This window comes from Hydra vulgaris, chromosome 06 (assembly GCF_038396675.1).
Source record: "Hydra vulgaris chromosome 06, alternate assembly HydraT2T_AEP".
Lineage (NCBI taxonomy): Eukaryota > Metazoa > Cnidaria > Hydrozoa > Anthoathecata > Hydridae > Hydra > Hydra vulgaris.
In genome coordinates, this window is record NC_088925.1 from 37320659 (window position 1) to 37348134 (window position 27476).

Consider the following 27476-nt stretch of genomic DNA (forward strand, 5'->3'; position numbering starts at 1 on the left):
AACTCTCTCTCTCTCTCTCTCTCTCTCTCTCTCTCTCTCTCTCTCTCTCTCTCTCTCTCTCTCTCTCTTTTTCTTTCTCTCTCTCTCTCACACACACACACGGTATTTTATATTTGTAAAACATTAGTATAATATTATACATTATACAATATAATATTTAATAATATATAATATTAAATTATATCAATGTTTTACAAATATTGTTAAATTGTGTTTAGATTAATGTTTTATCATAATGTTTAAGTGTAAAGAAAATTTTGCTTTTTTATATATTTTTTTGTTGAAATTATTAAGTACTGATATGTATTTTGTGTTTAGAGTTAATATTTATAATAATGAAAGATATTTTTAGCGTGGATTTTAGAGATTCCATACGAAAAGTAGTACGACAAGAGCTAAAAGAAAAATTTTCTATTAAAACATCAAAAGATAAACCCAGTAAACTTCGTGTGAGTCAATAGTATTTATATATTGGCAATGTTTATATATGAAAGTCAAAAATCAAAATTTTCATTTTTTTGTTAAATTCTTTTAAAATAATGCAATTGTATGAATTCTAACTTTTTTTTTAAATATATTTATTTAATAATTACTTTTAATAAATACTAACTTTATACATATTCAATAACATTATTTATAAATTTAAGGAATTAGATACTATAAAATGTTCTGGAATATTTGGCAATGCACTAACTCATGTTCCATCAAGAAATATAAAAGATGATGTTCACTTTTCTATTCCATTGTAAGTAATATTTATATATAAGATGTATTTATATCTTGACTGAAATCAAGGTAGGCTAGAGTTTCTGCACAGTTAATAACTGATGGTTATAACACAGTTATGAACTGATTGTTAGGCATCTAGTATCTATGTATTAAATGGTACAATTAGAAGTGGTATGTACAATTAAGAAATTACAAGGTGGAAATAACATTACCCAAAATTAAATTGGATTTTTTATATCAGATTTTTCTATCTTTTATGTAAGCTGTATTTACTACAGGTAAGGAGCATATGCCCTGGTTTTATAAAAAATAAAGTAAAATTTAACTTTATTATATTTTTTTAAATTTAAAACTTATTATCTAAAAAGATAATCAATAGAATATGCCAGGTCAAATGATTTTCCGTTCTGGAGTTCTGAAACACACAGAATCTACAAAAATATAACAAAAGTTTCAAAAGAAATCAGTGAAATTATGTTTTTTTTATTTTAAGTAGTTTTACATACAGTATTCAATAGCATTTTGACATAAAAATCTTATGTTTTTTTGATTCCTTTTGATTTATTTTAACATTTTCTATAATAAACACATAGAATCTACAAAAATATAACTGAAGATTTCAAAAAAGCTAGAAGAGAAAAGGCATCAGTAGGAAAACCAGCCCTAATGTTATAACAGTATTCCAAATGAATAAGAGATTTATAGAGTTTTAGAATGTAATCGGGAGTAAGGAAATGGTGAGCATGATAAAGAAAGGTAAACATTGATGCTAACTTTGCAATGGATTGTATATATGGTTTCTGTGAGGTCAGTAGTCAATTATAATCTGGGTTGTATAATTGTTTTGTAAGCAAATAGAGCCACTTTACATGTAAGATAAATTATGGAAGGTTTAAGAATGGAAGAATTAAGGAATTATATATAAGATAAAGTCTGGAAGATAAATTATGTGTAAGATGAGAAACAATGCAGATTACAATAATACAGAACCAACAATCAAGCCTTGTGGTATCCCAGAAGTTACTGGATATGAAAAATGTTCATCTTTAACGATGACTTTAATACTTCTGTGATAAAATATCTGGTTTAATAGTCTGAGAATAATAAAACTTAGTTTCATACATTGATTTCTTGCAATAATAAAAAGACGTTTGTTTTCAAAAAAGTTGTAAAAAAGTTGAAAGAGATGATTACAATTAGAAATAGCAGCTGCACAAAAAGGTGAAAACCATTATCAATCAAAATCAAGTCTCGTTTTACCATCTGGTAAAAGAGACTTGATTTTAAACCAACAAGAAAAAACATAAGCTTCCATGACAAAATTCTTGGACTTTGTCTTTTGTCAGAGACAAAAGACAAGCCCAAGAATCACTACAAAAAATGCTCACTTAAAAACCCACAAGTATAGTCAATAATATCTAGTCAGGGCTCAAATATCGAGATCATTGTAGTCTTGCCATGAAATTAATGCTGTATCAAGATTGCAAATTAAGATTGCTTTTCTCATCTTTGCAGTTTGTTTTTGCTTTAAAAATATATATATTTTTTTGTAACTTTTTCTTAAATTTAGCATTTTTTTGGTCATTCTTATAAGTAAGGTAATGCAGGGTTACATTGATAAGTGGATATTAAATGTTTTTACCAGTCACCAGTTGACTATTGTTTAAATTATTTTAACCAATGCGACAGTAATCTGTTGAATGAACAAATATAGCTATTTTTATCCACATAATTGTAAATAATAAACAACGACACAATATGGCAAACACAAATTAAACTTATGGGTTATTCCATATGAAATCACCTAGTTTTTAGAAAGTACCGCCTCAGATTTGCTTCAATTTTTGATCACCCACAGATTTTATAAAAAAAAAAATACAATCCTGAAAATTTCAGCTTGATTAGCTAAACTGTTCAAAAGTAATGGTCAAATCAATATTGACCGAAATTTAAAAAAATTAGGTATCTGGAGCTTGCAGTAGATTTTTTTGATTTTTGATAGACCATAATTTTTTAAATAAAATAGGTGATTATCTGAAATTTTGTACATTAGTAGTTTTTCACCCAAATAATCTATTTTTGCAGGTGTTTTTGACTGATTTTAAAGAGTTTTTGAATTATTGTACCCCATAGTCGCTAAAAATTGCAATATTATAAAAAATTTTGGAAACTTTAATGTGCTACAGTTCAATACCTACAGACAGGCAGTGCAAATATTTTGTTACTTTTGCGTACTTAGGGTAACCACCCATGGTAAAAAGCAAAATTATGCATTAAAAGTTAGTTAAACGCTTGCAGCAACCTGTTACAGTAACACTTTTTTTGAAAAATATGATAAATTATATTAACTATGCAGGCATAATAAATAGCGTAAATAGTTGTAATAAATTATAAAACTTTTTACTGTGGAAGTTTTATATAAAGACAATCACCAAAAAAAATTTAAAGACCTATATCTTATAACATACTTTTAGCCTTTGGATATATATATGATAATATTTTTATATTATAATATTTATATACTGGAAATATCAAAAATACTCAAAAGTCTGAGGTGGTACCCTGGGGTCCATTAGATGATTTGGTATGGAATGACCCTTATTCTTAATTTTTTTAATGTTGAAAAACATTAGTTATAAGGTAAGTTAAACCATACAATAATATAATTTTAAATGTATTTTTATGATGTTATTTCTAAATGCTAAGCATTTAAAATCAGATCGTATGATTGAGAAGGCATGAAGAAAGCCATTAATGATGTGAGTGAAAACAATGTCATCATAAGAAAAGCAATATTCATGTGCAATATCAGTAGAATAACATTAATTAATCATCGCAAGAAAGTGCATTGTAAACAAGTTGGGTGCCCAATAATTTTGACAAGAAAAGAAAAATGTTGATTGTTCATACAATTCAGAAACTTGGAGACTAGGGCTTTGGGATAGATTGTTACAATTTGGAATTGATTGGATGCGTGATTTTGATGAGAGATAGAAAAACAAACTTACCCGTCAGATTAGACAATTTCTTCCTGCTAACCGTGTGTATGCATGCAATGTTAACATAGTTAATGACTTTTTTGAAAAACTAGTTGTTATTGAGAAAGTTTATCTACATAATAAGCCAAAAAGTATGTTTAATGTAGATGACAGATTTGTTTGAAAATTAAATTTTTTTAAAAATTTAAAGAATCCACATTAAATAGTCCGTACTTAAACTAAAACAAACTTCACAGTGCCGGTATGCTGTTCTGCAATCAATCAATTTTTATGCACAATGCACGTTACAACTGTTTTCCTTCAGGTTGGATGGAATCCCCCAATTCATTGAATGATTTAAAAAGGTATTTATTGCTGAAACAAACCAATTAGAAGGATTGAAGCTTTTAAATTTTGAAGGACACAACTCTCACATAAAACTGTTGTAGACTTATCTATTGCTAACAACATTGAGCTTCTCTATTTACCTGCCCATACAAGCAGTATTTTACAGCTTTTAGATGTAGGTGTTTTCAAGACAGTCAAAACATCTTGGAGGAACTGTTTGAAAATCTTTTATGGTACAACACGAGATAAAACTTAAATAAAGCAACTTTTCCACAATTGCTGATATTGGTTGCAGACAGTGGGACATTCAGTCAAAGCAATGCTATAATGCCTTTTGAAACTTGTGGAATTTTTCCACTAAAGCAGAATAGAATAATTGTTGAGAAATTGTCAATTGCAGAGCCTCTGACATCGGGTGTAGTTATTAACACAAGTAATAATAGAAATCAAAATAAGATTACACCGGCAATCAATAACATAAATAATATAATCCCTATAATATATATAATAAATAATATAATACCAATGCGAGTCACAAGCTCAGATGAAATACAGGAAGTTATGACTCCAAGAAAACAACTAGAAGTTTTGAAACATCTTTGACACACACAACTTGTGAAAAGCGGCAAAAAAAGAAAAGTAATTAAGAGAACATTGGTGGAATGTCTTACATCTGATGAATCTCGTGCAAAAATGTTACCCTTATTAGGTTATAAATATATATAGTTTGTAAAGGGTATAGTTACATATACCCTTATAAATTTTTAACATTTAAAGCATAAAACATTCTTCTGTCAAAGTTACCCCAGATAGAGGGTAATATTGACAGTGGCACTACAGCAACAAAAATAATTATTTATCAATATTACACAAAAAATTAACATTTTTAACAGTTTATGGCAGTACTAAATTTTTTTGTTGCAGGCTAGAAAATTTTTTTTTTCTAAAGATGTGTCAATGTTACACCACTTTACTTTATAGAATATTTTTATCTAAGTTTTTTATTAGGGGTCATTAAGTATTTTTTTATTAGGGGTCATAAGTATAGTTTTTTTATTAGGGGTCATAAGCAGGGCTGTGGAGAGTTGTGGAGTCGGAGTCGTGAGATTAGTAGTGGAGTCGGAGTCGTGAGATTAGTAGTGGAGTCAGTAGAACTTCTTGGTATTGCACATGCATGTACAAAACATTCAAAGAATTTTTCCATATACTTGACCAAAAAAAAAAATTTTTTTCATTATCACGTAATATTATTTAAAGAATTTAAAGAATTTTTCAAAAATTTGTAAAAAAAAAATTCTTCAAAGTTGGAGTCAGAGTTGGAGTCGGAGTCATACTCTAAAAATATCAATGATTGGAGTCGGAGTTGGTACTTTTTTTTTTTACGACTCCACACCCCTGGTCATACGTATAGTTTTTTTCATTAGAGGGTTATTAAGTCACGCAAATCATGCTAATCTGTTATGTTTTATTCTAATCTGTTACTAAACTACTTAATTTAATATACTCAAGGACTCGCAAAAGTTAGCCATAAATGTTTCTATTTATATCTCAAATGTTGTTAAGATGTAATAAACTTCTAACTAAAAATTTTAACAAGAAATCTTGAATGAAGTATGAAAAACACAGTACCATTTTTTAAAATTTTCATTTTATTTATAGCAATACCAAGATTAAACATTTTCTATAAACGCAAGTTACTTTTTGGAATCGTTTTTTAAAGAAATTTATTTTAACAAAAAATTTTAGTCTCATTCAAATAGACTGAATTAAAAAAAAATTTTAAACAAACTTAACACTCGCTGACAATAGTTATAAATTTAATTATAGGGACGTTTGTAATACCCAGTAGCAAAGATCTTTCCTAAAAGTCAAACATAGATCTAGCTACAGTGACAATATCAAATTTAGAAGATAGTGCAAGTGAGGAAAAAAGTTTTAGGTCATAAAATAATAAATTATTTTTTATAAAGGCCACATTATTTCAAAATAGTTTTTAAATTAAAACATTCTTTTGCAAACATTAAACCAGTGATTATGCAAACATTAAACCCAAATTTATTTTTTATAATTTAAATTAAATTTTTTAATTTACATTATAAAAAATTTAAATTAACAAAAATAAATGATTCAAAAAAATTTGTTTCCAAAAAAATAATTTAAATATACTTAATTTTATGGAAATATAATTCAACTTATTAAACCCAAATTTTTTTCTCTCACTTTTTATTGCAAAACAATTTGAACAAAAAAATTGAATGAAAACATCAACTTAATAACCATTTGATTAAAAAAATTAATCATACTTAAATTTTTTTATAATACACTAGATCAAGAAGAAGCAATAGGTTCGAAAAAAGGTAGCTTCAGGGCCACCTTTTTTCGAACCTATTGCTTCTTGATTTTTACATAGTTTAGTGGCCAAAAAATTTTTTTTTGGCTTTAATCGGAAAAACACAGACACATCAACCCCTCCCCCCTCACCTTTAAAATCTCTTCAGGACAGCCTTGGGTGGCTTCTAATGTTTTTTTGCTTTGATCTTACTCGTTTGGTCTATAGATATAACATGTTTTTGCGCAAATATGAAAATTAAAGTTTTATGAAGATAATTTTTTAATTTATTAATTAGAACAATTCTATTTATTTATTTTGTTTAATTTTAAATGCATTTTATGGTATTATTGTTATAAACTGTATAAAACACGAAGGGGGTTTAAAGATTTTTTTTTGTTTTCGCGATTAGATTTTTCTACATTAATTCGAGCCCTGCTAGTATTCATTATCTTAGACAGAAAACGATGTAACACAGTTTTACATTTACACAAGTCTCATAGATAATGACGGGGTGGGTAAACACTTCTCTTATCCATAAAAAATGGATAAAAGAAGTAAGTGTTATATTGTATTCAATGCATAATACTTTTTCTATATATAGAAAGATTTTATGTTCTGTTAAATTTAGATTTCTAATAGAGAGCTTTCAATACTTGAGTAAACATTTAAAGGTTGAAGGAATATTTCGAAAGTCTGGTTCTGTAGGAAGACAGAAAATTCTCAGGGTATGATATATTTCATTCCTGTCAATTAAATTGATATTGAATATATATGTTAAATATTTTAAATATTAAATTTAAAGGAAGCTTTTAAATTGATATATATATATATATATATATATATATATATATATATATATATATATATATATATATATATATATATATATATATATATATATATATATATATATATATATATATATAGTTTTATACAGAGATGTACTCTAATATCAAGGCAACTTTATTTATTAGAGGTTAAAACAATCCAGGCTTATTTATATTTATAATAAAATATTTATTTTTCTAGTATTATTAAATTTTTATAATTTTATAAGTTTAACTGTTATTAGGATTTTTTAATTTAACTTTTAGTAATGAGAAAATGGAATTGCAAGTATTACAATATTGTAAATATTTTTTAATATAGGAGATATTAGAGAAAGAAGGTTCTTGCTGTTCATGCGATTTTGTTCAAGTACATGATATTGCTGCTCTTATAAAATCATTTTTTCGTGAACTTCCAGATCCTTTGCTCACATGCCGATTGACTCCCTCTTTTGTAAAATGTGTTTCTTTAAACAATGCAAGTGATTCCATATCTGCAGCAACTCTTTGCTGTTTATTATTGCCAGATGTGCATCTTCGTGTGTTAAAGTATTTTACACAGTTCATTACTGAAGTTGCTAATCATTCACTAGAATCAAAAATGACCCTAACAAATTTAGCAATAATATTTGCTCCAAATTTAACTGCATCTGTTGAAAAACATAGTGAAAAATCTATGAAAGACATTACACAAGTAGTTGATTTGTTATTTAAAAATTCTCATCTGATTGGAATGGTTCCTGATGCTTTGTTTAATAAAGCTATAACATTAAATAATGAAGGAGGGTTTTGTAGCTCATCTGCAGACGAGCTTGATGAAAACAATTGTGACATTCGTGGTAGAACTTTATACAAGTCAACTAAAAAAAGAGAGAGAAGCAAATCAATTAAAGGTAAAACTTTTGCATAGATTTTTTTTTTTTACAATATTTAATAGCTTTAAAATAGCTAATGGTTCATAGGACAAAAATAAATAAAAAGACTTATTTTTTATCAAGTTATTAAAAACTTGACTTAAGCTAAACATTAGAGTTAATTAGTCGAAGGTGGCACTTTTTTTTTCAATCTTATATGTCTAAAACTTTATGTCTACAATTGCTGTAAATAAATCAAACTCTTTCTAATAGAGATAAATAAATGTTGTGTGAAATTATTTTTTTGTTGAAAAAAAAATGCGGTAGTTAAGTTTATTAGTCCTATTTAACTTAAGTATATTGTGCCAACTTTTTTTTTAGGTGATGTTTCAGTTTTTATTTTCAGTACTTTTTTTATTTTCTTAAAAAATAAAAAAAGTTCTTTCTCATAACTTATTGTTATCACTAAATGATTATTGTTACCACTAAATGATTATTGTTATCACTAAATATTGCAGGTAATAATATTAAACTTTTAAATTTTTACCATAGGTTTCATTCGACGTAATTTTAAGCAAAATGAAAACTCTCCTGCAAAGCATTTACGTTCTAACAGTCAAAAGGTTTCATCCGCTGGTCCTATCAAAGCAGGTTCTTTAAAGAAAAGAAACTCAGCTGACGATATATCAGTAAATAGTAATAAACTTATAAAGAATATGTTCTATATTATTCAAACATACACTAATAACGTAATATATTAAGAATATCTTCTATACTATTTAAGCATACATTATTTGTGTAATATATTATTAAAAAAAACATGTCATAGTGGTGTAGTGGTAGAGCGCTCTGTAGATGAAATTAGTGGTGTAGTGGTAATCGTTTTGTTTCGCAAATGTAAAGAATGGAGTTCTAATACACTACATCCTTGGAGGTACTAAGTTCAACTTGTTTTTCTATCCATTGAAATTGATGAAATGAGAAAGAAAATGAGAAAAAATCTTATATGTATACACACACGCATGCACACCCACACACACACACACACACACACACACACACACACACACACACACACACACACACACACACACACACACACACACACACACACACACACACACACATATATATATAATGGCCTCTCTTGACCTCTGGAGGATGAATATATTTAAAAAAACTAAATTAAGTATAAATTTATTGACTTAGCTTTAAAATGCACGACTTCTCATCACTCCAGCTTTTCAAATCTTTCTTTTAATTTTTTTAGCTTTTTTTGCTTTTTTCCCAGTCACCCTCTTTATAACATCTATTACAATTTTTTTCAAGTTGTTCTACCAATTTTCTTCATTTATCTTATCTATATATATATCATAATCCATTTGATCATTGACATGATAGTTAATAATGTCAGATGAAAATATTGAACTTTGCTAATTACTCATCGACCCTTAGCACAATAGCATTATTAATTACTTAACAATAGTATCTATGTAAAATCAACAATAGTATCTATGTACAAAAAATAAGCTCTTCTATAAAGAGTTTTGCATTGAAATTTTAGTTCTTTTTGAAGTTAAATAAAAAATAGTTATTTTAAAATTAATTTTTTAAACAGCATAAGCTTAAATGAAGTGTTTGCATTGGACTTGTCAAATGAACGCGATTTGTTTCATATTAATTTTTATATACAGCCAACCAACTTTATTTAAAATATATTAAGTTAATGCATATACATTTTAATCTATATCAATAATCATAGGTAAAAGCAATCTTCAAAGTCTTACAAAGTCTAGTGGAAAGTCAGTAAAACGAAGGAGCAGTTGCAAAGGTGGTATGAGTCCAGTAAGAAAAAGGTAATACAATCTTGTTCTTGAAAAAAAGTTTTTTTATTTTAAAATTATAGTACAAAAAAACATGCATTCTTTAAGACATAATTTAATGTGTTTTGAATCGATTCAGACTTCTTTGAAAAACATTTTGCAACTAAACAATTTAAATCATGGTGTGGTAATGATGTAGTGGTAGAGCGCATGGTTTGTGAGGAAAAGGAGGGGGGGGGGATAGAGATAATTTTGGATATAGAGCAATTAAAAATTAAAAAAAAAAAGCTGCATTCCCTAAATTAGTAATCTTATGGACTTGAAGGAAATGAATATCTTTAAAAAAAAATTTTTAAAGTTAGATTAAAAAAAAATTAGAAATTTTTATTTAATGAAGTTTGAAAATTAAAAAAAAAAATTTTTAAAGGTAAAAATATGATAATTTTTAAAACTGAGCGCTAATAACTTTCACACTTAGCTATTGTTCACATCTAATTATTTAATTAACTTTTTAACTTTTTAATTTAATTAACTTTCTAACTTTTAAATAATTATCTTTTTCTCTCATTATTGTTTCTTATTCTTTACTGTAATTTACTTATAATTATTTCCTGTTCAAATTTAAATCAATTTAAATCAATTAACAAAATCAAAACCAATTCGAAATGCCAAAACTTTATCAACAAAAAACTCAACAAAAAAAATACTCTAAGGAGCAAATAAGTATGGCAGTTAGAAAAATAAATAATGGTGAAATAAGTTTATTCAAAGCATCTCAAACATACAATATTTCAAAAGATACCTTGTCAAATCATGTAAATAATTGTGTAAAGGGTCTGGTACAGCAACATAATCAATTTATGCAATGGCTGGATGAATTATTTATACTAACAGTTAAAAAAACTCCAGGTACACATGTGTTATTATTGGATGGTCATAACACACATGTAACATATCAAGTTGCATTAACGTGCATTAAGAATAAAATTAAGTTAATATGCTTACCTGCTCACTTCTCCCACATACTTTAAACATTAGATGTGGGAGTATATATATATATATATATATATATATATATATATATATATATATATATATATATATATATATATATATATATATATATATATATATATATATATATATATATATAATTATATATATATATATATATATATATATTATCATGTCAAAAAGGGCAAAAATTATTACAACAGCATTATGCCTACATTATGCAAACAGCATTATAAGTACATTATGCAGCAATTTATCAAAAGAAAGTTTTGTTTAGCTTCAAGCCAAACTTTTTAACAGTGTTTAAGTATTTACATGACTACAAGTAATTAGAGGATTTCCAAATACAGTTTACTTCCATATGAGATTTATTTCCACTTGGTATAAGCAAAATTGATAAATCCAAATTACAAATTGCTAAAACATTTGAACCACCACAAACTCAACCTACACAAGCTCAACTTAAACAAACTCAATCTAATAAAAATCTTAACACACTATCTCAATCAACACAACATCATTTGCAACTTATTGAAAAACCAATTTGTCCAATGACACCAGCAATACATGGATTGAATCAAGCAGTAATTGGACTTGAAATATCTTTAAAAGAAAATTTTGGAGTCCAAATCGTCAATACAAAAAAAAAATATTGCTGATTTTTTTAAATTGCGTTGGCTAACATAAAAATAATCATCCTGCCAACGCTTTTTTGTGCGCTGGCATTGAATTTTTAATGGAGAAGACTGAGATATAGGTGTGTTGATTATTTGCAATCTGTATAAAAAGTTTAAAAACATGTGGAAATAGACTTAAAAATCTGCAGAATAATGGACTTTACCCTTAAAATACTTTATATAGTTGTTTAAAATCTTTGTTTTGAGTTAATGATTAATGTTCAATACTTTATAACTTCTTATTGAAATAAAAAAACTTGAAATAAAAGTTTAAATTTTAAAACTATAAAAAAAATTGGAAAGAATAAATTGTAAATCGCACACTCTATTAGTTTTATACTATTTAATAATTGAACTAAAATGCAACTTAAATAAGATTGAAAAAATAAATATACTCTCAAAATAGTCTAATTGATTAAGCAAAATAAATATACTCTCAAATTAATCAAATAAATCTGATGGTTTATAAGTTTCTTATTGTAAAATTATAAAATTCTATTTAAAAAAATGGGGTTGTGCTTATTATTTTTTGTTCTTTATTAAGACTTAATTTAAATTTCTAAATTTTTTAATTTCCTAATACTTAAGAATTTTCACAATTGTTAAGAATTTTCTTAGTTTTTAAGAAAATTAATTTAATTAGTTTTTATTAATTTTTTAATTCAGACCATCCACAGCTTATTAAGATCCTTGCCCCGTTAATTATTAAAAGTTTGAATGCGAAGACTTTTTTCCTATAAGAAAGAAAGTTGTCTCTTTATTGTGTGTTAAACACGCAGACAACTAATAACTTAAACACATTAATATCATAAATATCTCTATCATGACTTATGCGCAACAAATTTCTCCCAATGTTTGATGTTTTTAACAATGCACTTTTAAATATCGGCGAGCTAACCACTACAGCCACTTAGGCATGCAATACAAACAGTTTTTAACATTAATACTTTAAGCAAAAAAACTTCAACTTAATAAAATGGCAAATAAATGCTATAAATTATAACTAAGGAGATAATGATGCTATGCAGTTTTTAAGTAAAAGTAAAATTGTAAAACTTGATATAATTTTTAACATTACATAATTTGAAGCTTAAGTTTTATGTATAGCGTGCACTTTCTTTGATAACAAAAGAGCTGCAACTCTTTCTCGTTATTAACTCAGGTGTAATAGCTGCCATGAGTCTTATGTCAAACATGCACAAATGAGTAATGACAGCAGCATTGTTAAGTTCAATATTAATATTTAACAGATTATTTGTTTTACTATATTCATTTTTTTTAACTTTAGTTTAAATTTTTATAGTCTTAAGGTTCTATTGTGCAACTTTGATTTTTTTTTTCTTTTCTAATAACGCTACCATGGTTGCTGCTCAAGCATGCTTCACTCCCAACTTTCTCCCAACTTAATTGTTGCTTGTAGTCTTATTCAAAGTCAATTTGTTCACATTGAACAAGGCTGCAAGCAACCACTAATTAAGTTGCTTGTACTTTTGTGTTCTATCATCTGCTTTTGTGTTCACCACCTACCTTAAGTAAAATCTTTTTGAAGATTTACCCAGCAAAATCTTTTCGAAGACTTACCAGACAGTTGTTTAATAAATTTCCATACTAAATATTTTCCTAAAAAATGTTAGGTTAAAAAATGTCAAATAAAATAGAAATATAAGAAGCAATTTATTAACCATAGTTAAAGAAAAATAAAATTGCAACTTATTTATTTTTTTATATTAGCCCGCGTTTATCAAAAAAAGCATATGAAGTTATTGAAATATCTGCGCCTACATTTAAGTCAATGTCAAATCAAGTGGCTGCTACCCCTAGACGTCATTTACTTCCTGTCCAACCTGAACAAAGTAAGTTATTATGTTTTAGTCAATCAAAATAAAAAAAGCCAATTTTTTTTTTAACCATGTTATGTTTGAAGAAAAGATTTTTTTTGTTGTTTCGCAAAAATTTTAAGCAATTATTTGAGGCAAACAGTAAAAAGATTAAGAAGTAGCTGGTTTTGGAAGATTTAATTTAAACCTCAAGATCAAATTAATTAAGAAAATTAGATCCTTAAAATCAAGAAAAAATTATAAATATAAACTTGATAAATATATATAAATATAATGCCTTAAGGATCACATTGTGATCCTTAAGGTTTTACTGAGCCATATTGTTCCAGATATTTATTATTTGGGAGTCGAGACTCCATGTTTTGGCCCATTTAAGGGTTTGTTATGGCCCACTTAAGGGTTTTTTGCCACTCAGCCAAAGCGGAGCAGGGCCAACTTGATGGTTTATCTCCATTTAACGTCTGGAGTGAACAGATCGCTTCGAGATTTCCCAATGTAGAAGGATACATTAAAAAAGCAACTATGCCAAGAACCTCTATCCATTGTCATGGTTTAAATCTTGTGCTGTTTCTGCTTTCTAACAACACCGTAACCAATTGAGAGATAGTTCAGAGCTGAAATAAAAACAGATACTACACTTGGACTGCAGCAAATAATTTATTTAATCTAAAATTTGATTTAATTACTATTAACATGTTAGTTTTAGTAACTACTGTTTCATTTTTTGTTCATTTATTTTCTTATTCCTATATGGAAAGTGATCCTTACTTACCAAGATTTATATCTTTTATTTATCTTTATTTACTTTTTTTATGATAGTGTTAATATCATGTTCAAACTTAATTCAACTTTTTATAGGATGAGAAGGGGTAGGATTATGTTCATTTTATTGAATAATTTTTGGTATACCAGAATACAAGCTAATAAATTGGCAATAAAAGCAATGATTATAAATAAAATGGGAGACATTGGATTATTGATTGGAATAATATATTTATGAATTTTTACTGGGTCTTTTGAATTCAATGACATATTTATAATTTCCATTACTAATGATTTTCCTAATCTTTATATTCCATTATTTTTCATTTTAATAGATGCAATAAGAAAATCTGCTCAATTAGGCTTTCACATGTGGTTACCTGACGCAATGGAAGGACCTACTCCAGTTTCAGCTTTATTCATGCAGCTACAATGATCACAGCTGGAATATTTTTAGTTATTAGAATGTCACCTGTATTTGAACATCCACAATATTAACTTTAATAACTATTAAAGGAAGTTTAACTTCTATTTTCTCAGCAACTATAGGAATGGTTCAAAATGATTTAAAAAAAGTAATAGCATATTCTACTTGCAGTCAACTAGGTTATATGATTATGATTTGTGGATTTTCTTTCTATGACTTAAGTCTGTTTCATTTAATAAACCATGAATTTTTTAAGGCATTATTATTTCTTAGCGCAGGACCTATAATTCATGCTATAAATGATGAACAAGACATGAGAAAATAGTGTGCTTTAAAAAACTTTCTACCTATAATATTTATTTTTATAATTATAGGGTCTATAGCATTATTAAGACTACCATTTTTGTCATATTTTTTTCTAAAGATTTAATTGTTGAAGTAGCATTATTTTCAAATTTTTTATCTTTTTCTGTTTGAATTAGTGCTGTATTTCTTACAGCCTTTTATTCTTTAAGATTAATTTATTATAGTTTCATTAATAACCCACAACAAGATAAAAATAATTTTACTAATATTCATGAAAGTGTTTATAAAATTATTGCTTCATTAAGTTCATTAACATTATTTTCTATTTTTTCTGGATACATGTTCCAATTTATAATTATAAAATACAATTTTCCTAATATGGTCTACAATATTAGTAAACCTTTTTTTCTTAGTATATTAGGAATTATTACAGCTATAATAATATTTAATAATGTAATAAAACTTAGTAGTAGTAGTAGTAGTATATATTTGTCACAACAAAAGTAAAAATAATTGACAAAATAAAAATCATAGAATGTCAGATTATAGTTAGTTTTTGTGAAGCTCATATTGCAACTTTCACTAAGGATAGCTGCGAGCTGTAGTAACATTAGAGCTTATCGAGGCTCGCTTTAAAACTGTTGACAGTTGGAGAACCGATTACTCCATCCGGTAACATATTCCATGCATTGGCAATGCGATTGTTGAAAAAGTGGAAACGAGCTAAATTATTGCTGTACTTTTCACGGTGAATTCTTTCTCTGTGATTTGCTCTTGGTGGAATTGTGATGAGAGGAAAGTGCCAGTTGACTATGTCGATGTTATTAATAATTTTATATTTTTGGATGAGGTCACCACGTTTACGACGTTCAACAAGAGAAGATAAGCCAAGTTGTAAACATCTGGACTTGTAGTCTAACTTTTTTAGTTTGTCTGGTATTTTTGTGGCTCTGCGCTGTATTGATTCAATAGTTCGTTCATCCTTCGCCATATGAGGGTTCCAAGCTGGAATTGCAAACTCAAGTGAAGGACGGATGTAGGTGGAGTAGAGTTGTTTCCATAAAGAAGCATCACGAGATTGGAAAGTGTGTTTTAGGATGCCTAGCATTTGATTTGCTTTACATGAGGCAATGATGGATTGGGTTCCTGCTTTAAGATCATTGGTAATTTGAATTCCCAAGTCACGCTCAGAGGTAGTTGCTTCCAATGTAGTTCGAGTCGTTATTGAACAAGGGCCTAATTCCTCTATTGAGTACTTGAAAGGTGTTAATTTTTTTTGGCCAAAGTGCATGACCTTACATTTCTTTGCATTTAGCTCCATGAGCCAAGATTTAGTCCACTGGACAATTTGGTCAATATCTGATTGGAGTTGAAGTTGAGCAGCAAGTGAGTTGACAATGCTTAGGATTTTAGTGTCATCAGCGTAAATCTTACAACTGTTTTCTTTGCTTATTACATCTGGCAGATCATTGATGAAAATAACAAATAAAATTGGACCCAAGACTGATCCTTGCGGAACTCCACTTGTCACAGGTAACCAATTCGATTGAGTGTCGCCAAGGATGACTCGTTGAGACCTGTTGAGTAGAAAAGCTTTTATCCAATTGAGAAGATTGCCTTCGATTCCGTACATTTTTAATTTGTAAAGCATTCGTTGATGTGGGACTTTGTCAAAAGCTTTAGCAAAATCCAGAAATACGACGTCAACTGGTAGCTTTCTTGCTATATTTCCAGTCAAGAAGTCCATTGTTTCAAGGAGATTTGTAATGCATGCTTTTTTCTCTAAAAATCCGTGTTGACTATCTGATAAAAGATTGTTTGATTTTAAATGCTGCATGATTGCCTTCTTAACTAATTTCTCCATTATTTTACACGGAATCGAGGTGAGGGATATTGGTCTATAGTTTGATGGGTCGATTCTGGAGCCCTTCTTAAATAAAGGTGTTACATTTGCTTTGGACCATGAGCTTGGAATTTCACCATTGTCAAATGACTTTTGAAAGATGAGAGTAAGTGGAGAAGACATTGAGGTAGAACAAAAGCGTAAAACGTGAGGACTGACATTATCTACACCAAGTGATTTAGATATATCTAGTGCTGAGAGTTCCATTAGAGTGGCCAGAGTATCAAAAGATATGCTATTGAGGATTGTGTTAGTTCTACGATCAAAACGGGGAAGATTGTCATTGGATGGCTCTTTGCTGAAAACTGATTGAAATTGATTGTTAAGTGAGTTGGCTATTGTAATTTTGTCAGAGCTAATGATCTCACTGGAACTGGTGACTCGCATAGATGAGATCTGATTTATTACAGAGCGTTTACTATTTATGTATGAAAACAGTCTTTTAGGATTACGCTTATCATTGGCAAGGGCAATTTCGAAAGATTTCAGAGAAGAATGACTTAATTTTTTAACAAACTTTCTAGTTTCCCTATATTCCCCAACCAGTGATGTGATTTTCCATTTTGAACTGACGTTACGAGCCCATAGCGATTTTTTAAGACGAATAAGAGATAATAGTTCTTTTGTCATCCATGGTTGTTTTTTGGGGGATGGTTTGTTTGGCATACGAGGGATAAATTGAAGACAACATTCATTGTATTTGTTGAGCCAAAGTTGGTAACATTGTTCTACATTTAAGTCTTTAAAAATAGATGACCAGTCAACATTATTGAATTCTTTGTTGATTTTTTCGTAGTTACCATGCTTGTATATAAATTTAGAGCTGTTGAAACGTGGTAATTTTATGCTGGAAGCCAGTTTGTAATGCCAGTTGATAGTGCAATGATATTGATCAGACAAACCGAGAGGAGGACCGATTTTGATTTCGCTAGCACGATATGAAGAGTCACATATGATGAGATCAAGAGTCTTTGTCATAGGGCAATTAGCAGGTTTGAAAGTAGGGACAGTGACGATTTGGTGAAGATGACAATCTTGAAAAAGAGAGACAAATGAAGAACTGAGACCAATTTTACTAGAGGAAAAGACTGAGTTGGAAGTCCAAGTAATCTCTGGGAAATTGAAGTCACCAGCAATGATGATACCGTTGTATTTTTTAGTCGATATTAAAGTTTTGGCATGGAAAATAGCACTTGAAATCTCTGAGAAGGCTTCGATACCGGAGGATGGAGGTCTATAAATGCAGCCTAGGAGCAGAGTTTCATTCAAAAGCTTTAGTTCAACCCATAACTGTTCTGAATAGTAGGGAATAAAATCTTTGTGTAGTAGGGATTCCTCTATTTTGTTTGAGATGATTTTACTATTTATGTATATAGCTACACCTCCTCCGATTTGGTTGCGACGGTCTGAACGATAGAGGTTGTAGTTCTGAAGAGAGGGAGTTGATTGGTCATTGAACCATGTCTCGGTGATAAAAATAATGTCAAAAGAATTGTTTTCTGCAAGTAAGGACAGTTCGATGAGTTTTATTGGATTGAGGGAGGTTGCATTGGTGTAGAAGCACGAAAGATGAGATAATTTGATGGAAGAGCTGGCCTTGTTAAAGAATGTTGAACTAGTGAGATGTTGAGAGCGACTGAATGGCTTCAGCAGCTGATTTCCATTTGAGGAATGGATTCTTCTCTCTTCCATTGATGTTGACTGTTTTGGATGTGTCAATGCATTTGATTTTTTCGCTGCGGATAACAAATCGAAAGGGTTTGTCAAGTAAATCTTTTGCCAATAGTTCTGCATTTTCTGTAGCACGCTTTTTGTTCAAGTTGTTGAATGTTTCTTGTTCAAGAGGTGTACGGTCTGGGCGAATGTAGACAGATTTTAATTCATCTATTGAGGCAAGTCGCTTTGCATTAGATAAGAGATCATTGCGGTGCTCATTCGAGTCAAATTCAATGATGATCAATTCATTTGGTTCAGGTGCTATTGTAGTTAAACTGGTGGTGCTGTTGATCTTTTTTGTGAAATGCCCAACAACTTTAAAAGCAACATTATAGTTAAGTTTTTTAAGCATACTTTGAACTGAAATTAGCCTCTGATTATTGTCAAAGGATTTTGGAAGACCGATAACTATAGCTCTTTTTGATTTTGTTTCTACAATTTTAGCATTTTCGTTGACTGCTGTGATAATTGCTTTATTGGCTTCTGAACCGTGCTTGACTGCGCTTGCCCAGTTAAGAGTTGTGGTCAAGCTCGGAGATGCTGACTTTGGCTGTTGAAAAAGATTTGCTTTTAGAGTAATATTTTCAGTTTCAAGAACAGATACACGGGTGAGAAGCATGCTGACTGTGGCTATTAGTTTTGATATCGTAGCATCAAGCTTTTGAGAAGCAGCTGAATGGTTACCTTGACCAAGGCCTGGCCAGTTGGCTGCTAGAGCTGCAAGTTGGTCAGTTGAATATGGTGTAGTCATTATCATCAATGATTTACAAATTGCTCAATCTGATATTTTATATTTGGTAAGAGGGCTACCACTCTGAATAACAGTGGATTACCTCGTGGTCGAGAACTTATTACACAGGGACTAAAAAGTTTCAGTATGTGTTTTTTTCCGTGATAATATATATCTTATTAACACAAATACTGAAAAAGTTTAGATGTGTTTTTTTCCGTGAAACTTGAAACAATGTTTTTATCAATTATTATAAAAAGATTTATTTATTTTTTATTAATAATTTATTTTTTGACAAATTAATTAATCATATTTTTTCCAAAAAAATGAGTCCTTTAGGATATAAAATTACTTATAAATTTATAGATAATCAAATTCTAGAAAGCTTAGGGCCATTTTATTTTAATAAGACCATAGGTATAATTACAAATAAATCAAGTATAATTTATTTTAGTTTCATGTATTTTTTTTATTTTTTGTGTTTTGATTAATATAAACAAGTTTTTGATAATCAAAAATTATAATACATTTCTGCAGAAGTTAATGTCCCTCATTAACTTCTTCATAACTGTTGTTGTCATTTTCTTACTTATGGTTGACCATGTCTTCAGCAAATCATGTTCTGAATTAAAAGTCTCGCATATCTTACACAAATATTTTTTGCCAATGTCCCAATATTTTTCGATAGGCCAGAATTAAGAGCTATTTGGTGGACTGAGCTTCTTTAAATTAAATTGCAACCACGAGCTCCCTGCCTTGGGGCTCTTGGTTGAGTAAAGACTATAGATGGTGTCTCAATTAAAATACTCATCTTGGGCAGATGTTAAATGTATCCGGCTACTGTCTTGTAGAAGGCCTCCTAGGCAAAAACTTAAGGATAAACAGATTCTATTTGTTGAACAGCTTTGCTTTCCTTCTTCATCTATTAGGCTGGCGTAGATAAATTTATGATACATTAATTTCCGGTTTAGGAGGTTGAATGCTGGATCTTTTTGACTCATTGCATGGGTTTTGATTGTGTCTCATGAGTAGCCTAGTCTCAAAAACAGATCAAAACTTATTGCATGGGTTTTGATCTGTTTTTATGACTAGGCCACTCATTCTATTATCTCCTAATGAGGTTACAGCTAAACCATCATCATCACTAAGTTATCTAAATCTATCATTCACTAATATTTGTTGTGTTCAAAGTAACTTTTCTTCTTTTGAATTTTATCTCTTGCAGAGTTTGCCAGATCTACTTGCTCTTTGTAACTCTAATTTATGTTCTGCTGTCTCATCTTGTGATCTTAGTGTTGATGGTCTTCCTTTAATTCGTAAAGACTCCAATAGTCACATGCTTGGCCTAGGCATTTACATTTGTAAAAATTCACCCATTTGTCAGGAAACTAAGTTTGAATTCTTCAGACCTATTAACAGAAAATTCTTTTATGTGCTTTTGTTCAGCACCACTTCACTTTTCTCTTTGTTCAATATTGCTTTCCTTTATCTAAAGACTGCACTCTTTTTGATGTTATTTCTAATCAAATTGACCATGCCCTTTCTCTTTATTCTTCAGCCAATATTGTTATTACTGGTGACTTATATACTCATTACTCTGAATGGCTTGGTTCTAGTGTTAGTAACTCTGCAGGTGTTAAGGCCCTCAACTTTTGCAATCTCTATCACAAATAGTCAACTTTCCAACTCGCTTTCTGGACAATCAAAATTGTTTACCTTATTTATTTTTATTTTGTATTGTTTGTGATCACTGTTAGTTCTCTTTTTCTACACTTTCTCTCTCTCTCTCTCTCTCTCTCTCTCTCTCTCTCTCTCTCTCTCTCTCTATATATATATATATATATATATATATATATATATATATATATATATATATATATATATATATATATATATATATATATATATATATATATATATATATATATATATATATATATATATATATATATATTCTTTTAGTTAAGGTTATAAAATTACTGTTTGTTGTAAAATTAGCTCTTTACTACTCTTTGTCAGATAAAAAGACAAAATTAAGTACAGTTTATGTCAAAACCATTAAATTTAATTGAGGAAACTATTTAAATTTGATTGTTTTTTAAAAAACCTTGAAAGTGCAAAAAAATGACTGGTATGTTTTTAAAAACATACAGAATGTTTTTTGTTTTGTTTTTTTAAACAACTACATTCTGAATGTTTTTATTTTTTACTGTTTCAATATTTAGATAAATAAATAGGTAGAACATGCGAGGACTGCTGCTACATTGACTGAGAAACAAGTAAACATGAAAGGAGTGCTGCTACATCTACTGATAATTGGTAAACAATTAAACGAGTGTTGCTACATTGACTTAAGGTTTCGTTGGCAAGGGAGTCTATCAAATATTAAAAAAAACTTTTTAAAGTTTTTAAACTTTTTCCAGTCATTTAAATTAATTTTTTTTAAAAAAAACATAAAGTTGACATTTTAGGGGGAAAATTAAAGACAACCAAGCAGAAGTGTATGTATACAACTATAAATGCGTGTTTAGATAACATCTTTGATGTCACTCTAAAATAGCCTGCTGCCAGGGGGGCTTTAATGCATACATCAACTATCTTATAGCCTTCTACTGCAAAAGAATGCCGCTACATTCGTGATGGGGGGATAGTGGTTGTGTTTATGGTTTTGTAAAATAAAAAACTCTGAAATTAAATTTTACTCTTGTAATAATATACTTTAATGATATTTAAAAAAATGTAATCTACCAGTGTTAGCTGCCAAGCTTCAACTGTAATTCTGATAATAAAAAAGAAATAATAATAAGTAATATAGCTTTTTTTAAATAATTATTTTGTAACTAAAAATATTTATAAATTCATAGTGAAACTCAGTTGTTCCTGGTGTGACAAGAAAGATGTTCTAATAGTTAGTAATCTCAGAAGCTTTATTATAGTTTTCAACAGAATGCTAATACAGACCATCCTGAGAAATATGTGATGAGCTGTAAAGTTGAGATATTTGACTTATATATCTGTAATTTAACAAATAAAAAGTAGTTTTTATGACATGGACATGTTTTTTTTTTCCACAGATTTGTAAATCACATTTGTGGCTGTTATTTTAATAAATACAATATGATCTTATACAACAATCATTTAAAGCAGCGCTAATAGGTTCAAAATTTTTTAGTTTAGCCAACCAGGTATAAACTAATGTGCAGTGTTAAAACTTTTTGGGAAGGGGTTTAAAAACATGATTTTTACTGTGCTAAAAATTGTTTTATGAAAATACATTAGTCCTAATAGAGAATTTAGTTTTACCTACACAAAAGTTTTAGCATTACCTGGTAATAAATTTGAAAGGAAAGTTAGAGAAGCTTTGGAGATTACAAAAAACAGGATCATTTGTATCACTTCGTCTGAATTTAATGACAGTCATTTTCTAAATACTCATTTTTGAATATATTATTAAAATTGATTCCAGTTGTATGCCAGATGTTTATTATCAATTTTTTAAAAGTGTATTAAATATAAAAGCAATAAAGTAAATTAAAAAACATAAAAGGTTTTTTTTTAAATTATTTTTATAAAAACTAAAACATCTTTGTTATTTTTTTAAACATCTTGTATGTGACACTTTAGTTAAAAGCTTGGATCAACAATATTTTCTTCATTGTGTTAATTTTTGCTTTAACTGTAGGCAATTTTTTTTCTGCCCAGTTTTCTGGATACCCAAAATTTTTTAAGTTATTAAACAAATTTTTATATATGATATTATATAAATAAAAATGCATATTTTTTCGACAGGGTTTTTATTACTTATAATAATGTTATAATATTTATAAGTCTCTCGTTTTTAATAATTTTATATCATGAGTTAATAAAAAGTGTTTTTATTTGTAAACTTTTTATTTATTAGTGTTTTTTTTTTTTAAGCAACAAAGAATGAACGTGTACGAGATAATGCTACTGTACTTCCATCTAAGTTTGATCTTTCTCAAGTAAAATCAAAAGAAATTCGAAGACCTGCTCCTGCTGTGTCTAGTTTGGCACGATCAAAATCCAGCATTAGTGGTGTTACATTACATCAACATCATGAGGTTAGGGATGCACCTAGGTTATTACCACAGCCAAAGCTAAGTCGTTCTACTCAAAAACCACATGTAAGGGTGTCAAGGAGGACTTCGTCCTTGGAAAAAAGGCGTGAGAAATATGCCAGGTGAGGTCAGCAATATAGGCCTCATCTGGCCATTATTTTTCAATTTTACTGTACATTTTAAAAATTATTGCAACTTATAAATTATTAACGCTTATTAAAAATTTTGAAAAAATTTTAGATTTTCTATCAAATATTTATTTTTACCTTAATGATAAATGAGATAAACAATAGTTTATGTCATTTATCATTAATCACCAAAATTGACTGGTTTTGCCTTGCAGGGTTCGGAAGGTGAAGTAAGGTCAATTAGAGGGGACAAATAACAAATAGAAATCATGACAAATAAGAATCATGATAATGATTCCAAATCAACATACAAAGTATGCAGATCATACATTTATATGGGTGCACAAAACATGTAAAAGCATGGATTTTTCAAATCATTTTTATTGAATGTTATGGTGCATGTGAAAACATTTTTTTTAGTTATTCAAATAAAATATAAGAAATTTTTCTTTGCTTTCAGTTTTTAAAAACTCAAATTCTTTAAAAAGTTGTTACTGTGTAAAAACAAATTTTTTATTTACTTTAAATCATTAGAATTAAAAGTAAAGTTTTTTAAAATTTACAGTTAACTAAAATATAAATTAGCCACTTACCAAATATCAAGGGAATGTAGGCTTCAGCTGTTAATCGCAACTTTTTTTTAATGCAGTTTTTGTAACATACCCTTCGGTTTTGAGTCTGAGTAAATTTTTTTTGAGAAAATGACAAAAGTCTGAACTACTCATAGTTGCACATTAACAGAAATTGTTAACATTCAAGTAAGTCACAAAAATTGAGTACCACATGAAAATGTGGCACTCGATTTTCTTTTTATAAAAGACAATGTTGCATTTTGCAATTTTCTTTTTTTATAAAAGACAATGTTGCGTTTTGCATAGAAAGATTTTGATTTTGAATCAGATTATTACAAGCAATGAAAATCGAACTTGCAAACCCAAAGCAAAAAAAAACATATGTTTGATGCGGCACACCAGAACCATTGCAACCAAGGCAAGATTGTCAAAGTTGATAGCTAAGGTAAGCTTGGCATCATGACAGTCTTGCTTGATTTTTATTCTTAAGTAAAAGGAAAGTGTTGGTTTTAAAAACTGAAAGAAAACTCTTTTTTTTCTTAAAAAAGATGTAAACACTTGATTTAATACTTGATTTTGTTAAGCAGACATATTTTATTATTTTAATATTTAAGTTATTTAAAGTAGTTTAAAGATATTTTTAATTATGTTTTGATAGTGTTTAATAATAGTTAATAAAAAATTTTCAAACATTTTTTACACGTGTTATAATGAATTCTATAGACATTAGTTAGTTTTTCTTGAAATTCAAAATGACATAATCAACATCCGTAAACTGAAAATCTATAAGAGATGTAAAAGGATGCAAAATTATTAGAAAACAGCACCCAAAAGCATACAATTTTTTTAAATGATGGCTGGAAATTTATAATAAATACAAAGCATGTTCTAAAAATAAAGTGACTTACTTTTTGAACTTCATTTTGAACATACTTTTGAACAATCAAATATGTATTGCAAACAATACACATTTGATTTTAAGTTTTGTTATGTTTGTAGACACCAAAAGTTCGTTTATAGTTTCAAGAGTATAGCTTATTAAGTTTTTTATTTATAAATTAAAATATTACACATGTTTTGGTGTGCTTGGCTATTTTTTGTTATTTATAAAAATGGATCAAAGAATTTCCATCTAACTTTGTGTAAAAAATGGAATTAAATGCTCCAAATGTTAAAATGTTGACAGTGGGATACTATGAATCTGCTATGATAAAAAATATTTATAAATGGTACAGGTTTTTCCAAGATGGCCAAAAAGACCTCTCTCTAGGTGTCCCAGCACATCAACGGCAGATGAAAATGTTGAAGTAGTAAAAAATTGTTTTGAGTAATTATCGAACTACTGTTAGAGATGTTGCTGAGGATGTTGGCATATCAGTTGGTTTATGCCATGCCATTTTTCAAATATTTTGGGCATAAGACGTGTGTCAGCAAAATCTGTTTGAAAACTGTTAAATATGGACCAAAGGAACCATCACACAAGTATCACTCAGGAGCTGTTGAATGTCATCAATGATTTGTTCAAAAAAATCATAACTGGTGATGAATCATGGGGATATGGTTATGATGTCAAAACCAAAACCCAATCATTCCAATGAAAGTATCCAAGAGTAAGAAAAGAACATTCAATCAAAAATCACAGGGTTGTTTTCTGTTTTCAAATACTGCGGCGTAGCAGTGCATCTGGAGTTCTTACCACTAGTTTGTACAGTCTTCAATGAGCCAAGCAATACAAAAAAAAATGTCCAAGTTTGTGGAAAAACAATTCGTGGCTTTTGCATCACAATAATGATGCTAAAGCCATGAATTGAATGATAACAATATGCACCTGCTCACTCATTGTTGTTTGGGAGCACCACAATAATGACCCAGCCACCATATTCATTTGATTTGGCTCCCTGTGAGTATTTCCTTCGTTCAATACTGAAAAGGTCTATGAAAAGTCAAATGCTTTACAATGATTGAAGAGATAAAGACTCTATCACTAGAAGAGTTTAAGGCTAAAAAGTGCTTATCAGAATTGCTCTGAGGAATTGAAAAAGCGTTGACATAAGTGCGTTATATCTGAGGATAATATATGGGATTACTTTAAAGTGGCACAAATTAAATATATATATATATATATATTTGTGTGTGTGTGTGTGTGTGTGTGTGTGTGTGTGTGTGTGTGTGTGTGTGTGTGTGTGTGTATATATATTTTATATTTATATATATATATATATATATATATTATATATATATATTTATATATATATATATTTTATATTTATATATATATATATTTTATATATATATTTTATATTTTATATATATATATATATATATATATATATATATATATATATATATATATATATATACAATTATTATATATATATATACAATTATTATATATATTTAAAATATTGAAATTTTTTAAACGTTGTACATGTAGGCCTCGGCGCCAGCTACCAAAAACTCCAGACCTTACGAGTTCCAAAAGTTCTATTGTAGGTTGATTTTTTGTATTCTTAATTTTTTTATCATTTTATACATTGTTTTAACAATATTTCATAGTTAGTTTTACTTCGATTATTTACAGTTGATTTTTTAACGAATTGTGTTTTTGTTTACTACTTGTTTTTCTACTAATTTTATTTTTGTTCACTAATCATATTTTTTAATATATTATTCTTATAATTGTTTATAACATGTTGTTAGTGATTAGTTGAAATTAATTAAATATTGTTAGTGTTGAAACTATCGGTAATGGTAATTATTACAATTTTTTAAGGTTTTGTTTTTATTTTAATTTGTTTTAATTTTAGGCTAGAGTTGGATGCAACATTGCATTAGTCGCAAGTGAAACAGTTATGGACTTGAGCGGTACAAGCTCTCTGTCCAGTGAAAGTTCCTCGGCGCCACTTTCTGCAAAATATTCGCCAATAAACAAATCAGATACAGATCTTACGAAAAAAACAAATGACAGATGGTCATTGACGCCTGTAATTCGAACAATTCGCCGCTCTATATCGACAGATAATAAAAAGCCTGCAACCCCATACTCGATAACACCTCATGTAAGAGTTAGAAGACCAGTTGTAGACTTTATTTAATGTATTTTTAAAATACATTTTTTTCCTAAAATCCGGCAACTGCTTTTGCTCAAGTTACCGATAGTTTTTTGGTTAAAATAACATAGTAGTTTTTGTAACCTGGTGTACGTTTAAAGTTATTTTTCTTTTCAATGTTTCATCAAATTGATGTAGAAAAGTTACACGATAATGTTTTATTATGGACGAATTCATAATAGAAAAAGGTTGTACATATAGTATATAATTTTGAAATAAAAATTTTCTTTATACTTTTCAATTGTTTTAGTTATTCCACTATAGACCTTAAAATACTGAGCATAAATATTACCTAAACGTTAAATAATTTTTTTATTTTTCGG

General features: G+C 28.6%; 1 protein-coding gene across 3 annotated transcripts; it reads left to right on the plus strand.

Annotated features, from left to right (window-relative positions):
* Positions 1–292: 292 nt before the first annotated feature.
* LOC100208662 (rho GTPase-activating protein 11A) lies at positions 293–27386 on the plus strand. Of its 3 annotated transcripts, none has more exons than XM_065800043.1 (10): positions 293–449; positions 648–745; positions 7016–7112; positions 7537–8107; positions 8621–8764; positions 9831–9924; positions 13314–13435; positions 23183–23465; positions 26478–26532; positions 26851–27386. In XM_065800043.1, the coding sequence occupies exons 1-10, from the start codon at positions 336–338 to the stop codon at positions 27136–27138; spliced, it is 1866 nt and encodes a 621-aa protein (XP_065656115.1). In that variant the 5' UTR covers positions 293–335; the 3' UTR covers positions 27139–27386. The 3 variants fall into 3 exon arrangements, with proteins under 3 accessions (XP_065656115.1, XP_065656117.1, XP_065656116.1); XM_065800045.1 differs by having other exon boundaries at positions 23183–23346; XM_065800044.1 differs by lacking the exon at positions 26851–27386 and having other exon boundaries at positions 23183–23470.
* Positions 27387–27476: the final 90 nt, after the last annotated feature.

Excerpts from the sequence above, each read along its gene's own strand:
- LOC100208662 (XM_065800043.1), top strand. The coding sequence starts at position 336 with ATGAAAGATATTTTTAGCGTGGATTTTAGAGATTCCATACGAAAAGTA. Across the intron at positions 8,108-8,620 it reads GAGAAGCAAATCAATTAAAG|GTTTCATTCGACGTAATTTT; the intron begins GTAAAACTTTTG and ends TTTTTACCATAG. Across the intron at positions 23,466-26,477 it reads AGGCGTGAGAAATATGCCAG|GCCTCGGCGCCAGCTACCAA; the intron begins GTGAGGTCAGCA and ends TTGTACATGTAG.